Genomic DNA, 9,645 nt, shown 5'->3' with positions numbered 1-9,645 from the left:
AACAACTTCAACACCCAGGAAATATTTCATCCTTCCTAGATCAGTCATGGAGAACTCCCTCATCATTGATTTCTTGAACGTTTCTAGCATTGTGAGAGAATTTCCTGTATAGATAAGATCATCCACATACACGCTTACTATTAAAATGTTACCTCCTTCCTTCTTCACAAAGAGAGTGTGTTCACAGTAAGCTTTCTCAAACTTTTCTCTTAGGAAGTACCCTTCAATTCGACTGTACCAGGCTCTTGGTGCTTGTTTGAGCCCATACAAAGCCTTCCTTAGCTTGTATATTTTACTGGATTCATCCTCAACTACAAATCCCTTTGGCTGCTCTACATACACCTCTTCATCCAACTCTCCATGTAAAAAGGCACTTTTTACGTCAAGTTGGAATACTACCCAGTTTTTCTCTGCAGCGAAAGCAAGGATGGTTCTGACTGTATCCCATCGAGCAACTGGAGCGAAGACTTCATGAAAATCCACTCCATATTTCTGATGATACCCTTTAACCACCAATCTTGCCTTGAACTTGTCCACCTCTCCTTTCTCATTGAACTTTGTTTTATACACCCATTTGAATCCGATTACTTTAGCTCCGTGAGGCAAATTCATCAGCTCCCAAGTGTTGTTCTCTTCGATAGCTTTGATCTCAGCTTCCATGGCCTTTTCTCCAAACTTCTTGCTGTACTGCATCCTCAAAACGATCAGGATCATCAGATGCAATAAACATGGCCAAGATATTCTCACCTTCCTCTGCAATCACGAACCCTGCATTTCCTGTGACATAATCGTTCATCCATACAGGCGCTTGGCGATTTCGTTTGGTTCCAGGAGCAACTACTTGATTGGGACTGGTTTGCTGAGTTTTTGCTGCTCCTACGTCTTCTTCTTCATTATTTTCTGGAGAACATGGTGGCTCAGGTGTTTCATTCTCGTTTTCTTCACCAACTGCTTCTTCATTCTCTGTTTCGGTTATCAGCTCATTCCACGCTAACTCACCACTCTGTATCTCGTCATCCCAACTCCAACCTCTGGACTCATCGAAATGAACATCTCGACTGATCACAATCTTCTTTGTCGCAGGACTGTAGAGACGATAGGCTTTTGATTCTTTGCTAACCCCAAACATCACACATTTCACACTTTTCTCGTCGAGTTTTATTCTCCTCTCATACGGTACCAATGCATAAGCAACACACCCGAATATCCTTAGATGCCCCACTGATGGTTTGTGCTGGCTCCACTTCTCCTCCGGTGTGATGTCACCTAAGGCTGCTGATGGACTTCGATTCAAAATGTGGACTGCATATTGGACCGCTTCTGCCCAGAATCTCCTCGGCACCGACATTTCAAGCAGCATACACCTTGTCATATTCATGATGCTTCTGTTTTTTCTCTCTGCTACACCATTTTGTTGTGGTGTGTAAGCAGCAGTAAGTTGACGTTTAATCCCACTCTCCTTACAGTAATCTTCAAACACCTTTGAGTTGAATTCACCACCTCTGTTTGTCCTCAAACACACCAATGGCTGTCCCAACTCTCTTTCTGCACTAGCTTTAAATTCTTTGAAGAATTGTAGAGCTTCTGACTTTTCTGACAAGAGATAAGTCCAACATTTTCGGCTATAATCATCAATGAAGTTGATAATGTACCTCTTTCCACTCTCTGATACAGGTGATATCGGACCACATATTTCGCTGTGAACCAATTGCAGTGCTCGTGTTGCTTTCCAATCACTCTTCTTTGGAATGCTTTCACGGTTTTGTTTCCCTTTGAGACAAACATCGCAGGTGATTTCAGCTTCTTCAAGACTGGTGGCAGGTAGTCCATTCACCATCTCCTTCTCCGCTAGAGTCTTTAAACCTTTAAAGTTGAGGTGACTGAACCTCTTATGCCACAGTTGTTCTGTTTTCTCCATCATCTGAAAACATTTGCGTTCTTCCTCTTCTCTTCTCAGTCTTATTGTAGCATGAACAACGAACATCCTGTTTTTGCTCATGGTTGAGTACATCACCATGGTTTTCTGTTCCTTGTGCCAGATCTCACATACGTCGTCTTCAAAGATCACTTTTAGCCCCTTTTGCTGCAACTGCCCCAAGCTGAGTAGATTGTTTTTTAGCCCTGGCACATAGTAAACCGAGGTGATTACTCTGACTGTTCCATTTATCTGCAGTCGCAGGCTTCCTTTACCTTCCACTATCATTCTTCTATCAACTTCAAGTTTGACGTTCTGTCTAAAGGTACCATCAAACTCGCTGAACCACTCTTTTGTGCCACACATATGGTTGCTGCATCCAGAATCTATGAACCATATCATCTCCTGATCCTCCATGTCTATGTATGACATTAACACCATGTCTTCTTCCATTTCTGCATAATTAGCCTCTTTGTCCCACTCTGGACATTCCGATTTGTAATGTCCCTTCTTGTGACATTTGTAACACTTCACCATCTCTCTTGAGAAACTACCACGGCCCCTTCCTTGGTAACCACCACGACCTCGACCTCGGTTTGGTGATCCTCCTCTGCCCCTGCCGTAGTTTGGTCTCCATTGAGCTTCCACCTTTAGTGCATGCTCTTCTCCTCTAAGCTTGCTTAGTTTTTGCTCATGCACCATCAACGAACTTTGTAAACCGTCTACCGTCATCAGCCTGATGTCTTTGGACTCTTCAATAGCACACACGACATAGGTAAATTTCTCCACCAAAGTTCTTAGGATCTTCTCTACCACTTTCGGATCACGCATGTCTTCTCCCAGATTTCTCATATTGTTGGCAACCTCCATCACTCTTGAGAAATAATCGTTAATTGTCTCACCATTCTTCATCTCGAGTACCTCAAACTCTCTGCGTAACCTCTGCAGTTGTGCACTTTGAACTCTGTCATTCCCTTGAAACTTCCTCCTCATCGACTCCCACAGATCCTTGGATGTCTTCTTCTTTAGGATAGTTTTGAGAATTGTTTTGTCGATGGATGCAAACAGGTAGTTTTTGACCTTGTGATCTGTGACGGTCTTCTCCGCCAACTCCGTTCTCTGTGGTCCGGTGAGGATCACATTCCTCTCCTGCCGTGGAATCCTAGTCTCAATGAGATCCCACCACTCCTTGGATTTGAGCAGGTTCTCCATGAGCATCGCCCAGTGCTCATAGTCACCATCGAACTTTGGCACGATCAACGCATCCTTCTCACTCATTGTTGCTGTGTTTTTCTCAGGTTTGTAGGAAAGAGGCTCTGATACCACTTGTTAGAAATGGAATCAATAGCTTTGCAAAAAACTGAGGAAAAGTCTTAATTGAAACTAAAACAAACTTGGTTCTTTATAAGACCAAATACTCCGAAACAGACGCTACTAAAACAGAGTTGAGCTCGTGTCCTACAAACCAGGACTACGACTTATTCAATTGAAACATTCAAACTTAACAGAACAAACTTAAAGACACGTTTTATTCTTCACTAATAGGCTCCTCGGTTACATCGCCGATAGGTTCTCTCTCTTTCTCCCTGTAACTCAAAATCTCTCGAATTAGGGTTTATAGAGAACTGTGGCTGATTTGATTTCAGTCATTGAATGGGGTTATGCTATTCTAGGGTTTAGAACAGAATTGGGGAAATTATTGTTAGCTTATGATTCTGTGTCACTCTTTTTAATCTCTGATGATTGACATTGAGTTGATTGGAATAATGTTTTAAACTTTTACTCACAATTATATGCAGTTCAAGTAATCTGAGAACCCTTAGACTTGTAAAATGCCGTCAGATTACAGATAAGGGAGTTGCTAAAGCAGTTGCAAAACTTCCATTGCTTGAAGACCTCGAGGTTTCATACTGCTATATTTCAGGAGAGCGTCTGAGTGATATAGGCAAGTCATGTCCACATCTGAAGACATTGAAGCTAAACCGCCTTCCTCGCGTTGAGTTTGCTCTAATATGCGTGATCATAATGCCATAGCAATTGCGGAAAGCATGCCTGAGCTACGCCACCTCCAGCTTTTAGGGAACGAGCTGACCAACACGGGCTTGAACTCCATTCTTGACGGCTGTCCTCATCTGGAACATCTTGATTTACGCCAGTGTTCCAACATTCACCTTGTAGGGGATCTCGAGAAGCGTTGTTTGGAGGTCAAAGTTTTGAGACGCCCCAACGACTCAACAGCTGATTACCCATATGATACCAGTGTACTCGATACGTATTCATATGATGGAATACCCTGTCTACATGACCAGTATGTCATTATGGGCGGCAATGACCTTATGGACGGCTATGACCTTATAGCCGCCTTTGACCTAATGGGCGGCTATAACAACATTATGGGCGGCTATGACTCAGGTACCAAGGACTATAGTTGGGAGTAGATATTGAATTCTTTTTAACAATGCATAGACAGGTTCACTTTGCTGTGCTTATTATGCTCAGTTGCAAGTGGTTGTGACTTATGAACTTGTTCCTGTTTTCTTTATCTCTGTGTTCATTGATTGTAAATTAAAGACGGAAACTACTTTAATTCTCATTACATTTGAATTTTTTTAATCAGATAATACTTCCTCCTCTTCATCGTCGTCCACTTCTGTTTCTACACTGATAAATGACGAAGAGCTCAGAAACTGGGCGGAACTTCCACCAGAACTGATATCATCGATCCTGGGCCGCCTTAGCTCTATTGATATACTGGAAAATGCTCAGAAGGTGTGCAGATCTTGGCGTCAAGTCTGTAAAGACCCCTCGATGTGGCGCAAGATTGACATGGACAACCTCGGAGACTTGGGAGCCATGGGGTACGACCTTGAGATCATGTGTCGTCATTCACCAATGTGGGCTTGAACGCCATTCTTGATGGTTGTCCTCACCTGGAACACCTTGATCTACGCAAGTGTTTCAACATTGACCTTACTGGGAATCTAGGGAAGCGATGCTCTGAGAGGATCAAAGATTTGAGACGCCCCAATGACTCAACTGCTGGTCACCCTTATGGTGGTACCTTTATAGTTGATGCCCCCCCGCTATGATCCCAGCGACTATTATTGGTAGTTATTGAATCTTTCTGAACAATGCAGAGAGAACATGTTGCTTTTGTTTTGGTCTTGTCAACTTATGAACTCGTTTATGATTCCTCTCTTTGTACTTCGAAGTTTCAAGATCCTTGTTATTTCCTTTCGAACTCTTTTTGAGCGCGTGATTGTAGTACGGATGAGCATAATTATGGGCTTAGGCCCAAGATTTAAGTAGGCTTGGTCCAAATGAGTTTCGTAATAATGTGATACCATGAGGACCTAGTAGTAAAATTAGAGAGAAGGATATATGAAACCTTTTTAACTTCACTCTTGTTTAGTGGGATTTTTGACGCTTCCGATACCAAAGAAAAGAAGAATGGATACGTCGTCTTTGCCTCCGGCGATGGAGGTCGGAGAATATAGAAACTGGGCGGAGCTTCCGCTGGAACTGACGTCATCGATCCTCCACCGTCTTGGCGCGATTGAGATACTGAAGAACGCTGAGAAAGTTTGCAGATCATGGCGTCGCGTTTGTAAAGACCCTTCCATGTGGCGTAAAATTGACATGCATAACTCGGAAGACATGGAATGCAATCTCGAGATCATGTGCCATCATGCAATTGATCGTAGCCAGGGAGGCTTGGTTGAGATTGATCTTTGGTATTTCGGTACTGATGATCTCCTCAATTACATCGCTGATAGGTTCTCTCTCTTTTAATCTCCCCCAAATTTTTTTTTTTTGAAAGAATGTAAAATTGTATTCAACCAAAAAAAAACGTTTTTACAATGAATGCTTCATCGTTTGAAAATAATAGCCAAATAAGATTAAAATATCCTATAATTTATTATAACTTAAGTGGGAGTGGAGCATCGAGCGTAAGCTCTTGTGGAGAACCAGAGTTGCAGGTCTTCATCGTAGCGGTGTTCGTGTAACCCGAAGATTGAGCTGAGACGATTACGTACGATTTTGTCAAGGAGCTTGATAAGTCGAGCTTGCGCGGAAGGTTCCTCGCCATGTCGCCTAGCATTCCTCTCCCGCCACAGATGATAAGCAGTTGCCTGGAAGACATATTTGAGGATGAAACATGGAAGAGAGGGTAGAGCTGAGGAGGTAAGCAGTGGGATCAAAGAACTCCAATCCGTTGAGTAGTGAGTCAATAACAGAGATTGTGTGAAGTCTTTCCAAATAGCCGCAGAGTAAAGGCAAGAGAAAAAAAGATGATCTCTTGTCTCTTCTGCGCCAGAACAGAGGACACATGTTGTATGTTGCCCCGAGGACCAATGTTTTATGCGATCGCTAGTATCTAACCGGTTATGAATTGCAAGCCAGAGCATAAATGAATACTTGGGGGTGGAATATGAATACCAAACTCCTTTGTACCAGTCAGCCCTGACGTGTGATCCGCGAACATTATGCCAAGTGTGTCTAGAGGAGAAGGTCTTGGAGAACCGATCTCCTTGAGATCGCCATAATGGGGTATCTACAGTATTTTGTTGTCGCGTTGGGCGGCGTCGAAGAGTCTGAAGGGAATTTTCGATGTCATTTAAGACAGGAAGCCGATGGTGTCGAGACCTATGTGTGCTCATGGCCTCCTGAACTGTTGCCTCTTGCATAATCCCCAGGTCTACAAACCCTCTCGAGCCCAGTATGTCAAATAAACAGCCCAATGGTGACCATACATCATACCAGAAGGATGTTGAAGCTCTATTTGCCACTTCCCGGTATTTGAGAAGTTTCTTCCACATCCAGGATCCGACCGTTGAACCAAAATTTACCAACCAGAAAGATTCCTTTGGTATGAGATATGTCTAAATCCATTTCACCCAGAGAGTGTCTTGTTTTGAGAGAATCCTCCAGATTAACTTTAAGCAACTGACCTTATTAGCATCAACTAGGGATTTCAGACCCAAACCTCCCTCTTGCTTCGGTTTGCAAATATCTGTCCAAGCTATCTTTGCCTTCTTGGGATTGAGATTCGGTCCTAACCACAAGAACGCTGCACATAATTTCTCAATTTCTCGGAGACACTTTGCTGGTAAGCGATAAGCTAATAACCAAAAGTTTGTTACACTCATAAGAACAGAGGAAATGAGAGTGAGACGACCAGCATAGGAGAGTGATCGAGCAGTCCATGAACTAATTTTTTTCCGAACTTTGTCCAAGAGTGGAGCATAGTCAGTTGCAGTCATTCGCTTAGTAAGTAGCGGGAGGCCTAAATATCGGACAGGTAAGTTCCCTGTTGCAAACGGAAAACTTGCGGAGATTTGATCATGTTGTTGGTTTGTCATTCCGGCTAGGTTGAGGGTGGACTTTTCCAAACTGATGCGTAGCCCCGACTGACCCGCAAACTCCTGAAAGATCTCTATGATCCCCTCAATCAACCGCTGTTGACCATCCACAAAAACCATCAAGTCATCCGCAAAACAGAGGTGGGTGAAACCTATGTTCTTGCACTTAGGATGATAGCCAATACGCTCACTCACTGCGGCTTTATCAATCAGGTGGGATAAAACGTTCATATAGATAACGAACAGGTATGGAGAGAGGGCACAACCTTGCCGCAGTCCACGAGAACTATTGAAAAAACCTGCCAGTTCACCATTCACTTGAACAGAGAAGGTAGCTGTCGAAATGCAGAGCTGAATCCAGTGAATAAACTGATTTGGAAAGTGCAGAGCCTCTAGAGTGTTCAACAAGAAACCCCATTGGACCGAATCGAAAGCCTTTGAAATATCTATTTTCATCGCGCAGCGAGATGATATAGAGTCCTTATGATAGTCCTTAACAACCTCTGTTGCCAACAATACATTCTCCATCAGCAAACGCTCTTTGACAAATGCAGATTGATTCTGTGAAATAACCCGCGAGAGCAGACTCTTAAGACGGTTGGCCAATAACTTAGAGATCACCTTATACAACACATTGCCGCAGGAAATTGGTCTGTAGTCTCTCATTTCGGTAGCATCGTCTTTCTTTGGTATAAGTGCAAGAATAGTAGTGTTTACACCCTTAGGGAGAAAACCTTTAAGAAAGAAAGACTACACCGCTGCAATCACATCAGAGCCAATGATCGACCAAGAAGCTTCGAAGAACTCACTAGTATATCCATCGGGCCCCTGTGATTTATAACTTGGCATCACAAAAACAATCTGTTGGATCTCATCAGCAGTAGTCGGCTTGGTAAGCATCACTCGATCTTCCTCCTGGCACCGGAAGGGTAAGAGGTTCTGTAGCTCCTCCACTGACAGTCCCACAAAGTCAGTAGGTTGTTGATTAAGAAAATCTTTGAAGAATCGCTCTGCTTCACCCTTTAGCTCGGCACTAGTTCGCAGTATTTCCCCATTTGGACCACACAACTCACGAATAGAGTTCTGCATTTTACGGATACTTACCATTTTATGAAAATAGACATTGTTCATATCACCCACAGTCAGCCAATGAAGCTTAGCTTTCTGTTTTAGATAATCTTCCTCGAGCTCAGCAAGGTGACTCCACAGAGAATAAGCATTTGTCTCCTCTTCAACCGCTTGTGGAGTCGGACTAGCCAGAGTTGCAATTTGCTTTTGACAAAGAGTCTCATGAGCCTCACGTGTCCGTTTTGATAGATCACCAAACTTCTCTTTACCCAAAGAACGCAAGCTTGATTTTAAGTCTTTTAGCTTCTTGGAGAGGCGATGCATAGCAGACGTAGAAGGGAATAGTGGGACCGTGCCATGCCAATTGTTGGCAATAACCTCATGAAATTGTGGAAGTTTAGCCATAGCATTAACGAATTTGAATGGTCTGCGACCACCCGTTGCAACTGCCTCCAGGACAATGCGACCTCTGGCATGATCAGAACAACCGCCAGCCTCAAAAACACTATAAGAATGTGGAAAGCAATCTCCCCAATGCTCATTAATTAAAACACGATCCAACTTCTTACAAATCAGACCCTCATCTCTCTTGTTGCACCAAGTATATAGTGGACCATGTTGTCCTAAATCCGTGAGTGAACAATGTCGCACCACGTCTTGAAAATCACGCATCCCCAACGTATTAAACTACATGTGACCATGGTTAGAGTGTTCTCCACTCTCCAATATCTCATGAAAATCACCACAAAGCATCCAAGGTTTATTTTGAAACAATGGAGAGTCATGATGACATCGTATCTCATCCCAGAGAATCCTCCTCTCCTCTGAAGAATTTAACGCATAGACAAATGAGCAAAAGAACTCCTCTGTTCTACCCTCCAACAGAACCGAACATGTAATCACTTGACCACTCTTGAAAACAGGAGTAAGCCTCACAGTATCTCGCCAAACCACCCATATATGACCCAAAGGATGCGACTCATAATTACACAAAGAAGACCAACCTTTAAAAACAGAGGAAACTATCCTGGCTGCACGACTTTCCTTGACTCGCGTCTCGAGTAGGCAACCAAACTGCAGAGAACTACTATTTACCCAACTACTAATTATGGAATGTTTAGAAGTTTTGTTTAGACCACGAACATTCCAGAAGAAACTTGACATATTAAAGGTTGCGATTGGGACCCTTCTTTGTCATAGCAGACGGGATCCGTGAGGTAAGATTCTTAGGGTCTGGGATGACCTTATGCTGAGTCTTTGAGGCACGTGGAAGGGATTGACGTATACTTTGAGAGTCCG

At 43.2% G+C, this 9,645-nt stretch overlaps 2 protein-coding genes and 1 pseudogene across 2 annotated transcripts; 2 read left to right on the top strand and 1 right to left on the bottom strand.

Moving 5' to 3' along the window:
• The window catches only part of LOC104738463, a 20,797-nt pseudogene extending 15,978 nt beyond the window's left edge, over positions 1–4,819 (top strand).
• LOC104737401 (F-box protein SKIP19-like) lies at positions 5,366–5,707 on the top strand. Its single transcript, XM_019234622.1, has one exon. The coding sequence runs from the start codon at positions 5,366–5,368 to the stop codon at positions 5,705–5,707; it is 342 nt and encodes a 113-aa protein (XP_019090167.1).
• Positions 8,029–9,018, bottom strand: LOC109128404. Its single transcript, XM_019234621.1, has one exon. It carries the CDS (start codon positions 9,016–9,018, stop codon positions 8,029–8,031), a length of 990 nt encoding a protein of 329 aa, XP_019090166.1.

The sequence above is a fragment of the Camelina sativa genome, chromosome 13, assembly GCF_000633955.1.
Source record: "Camelina sativa cultivar DH55 chromosome 13, Cs, whole genome shotgun sequence".
In the NCBI taxonomy this organism is placed as follows: Eukaryota; Viridiplantae; Streptophyta; class Magnoliopsida; order Brassicales; family Brassicaceae; genus Camelina; species Camelina sativa.
Note: the sequence above shows the minus strand (reverse complement) of the source record. Positions and strands in the feature narration are given on the sequence as shown.

Coding starts and splice junctions, on each gene's coding strand:
- LOC109128404 (XM_019234621.1), bottom strand. CDS start 9,018: ATGCGTGATTTTCAAGACGTGGTGCGACATTGTTCACTCACGGATTTA.
- LOC104737401 (XM_019234622.1), top strand. CDS start 5,366: ATGGATACGTCGTCTTTGCCTCCGGCGATGGAGGTCGGAGAATATAGA.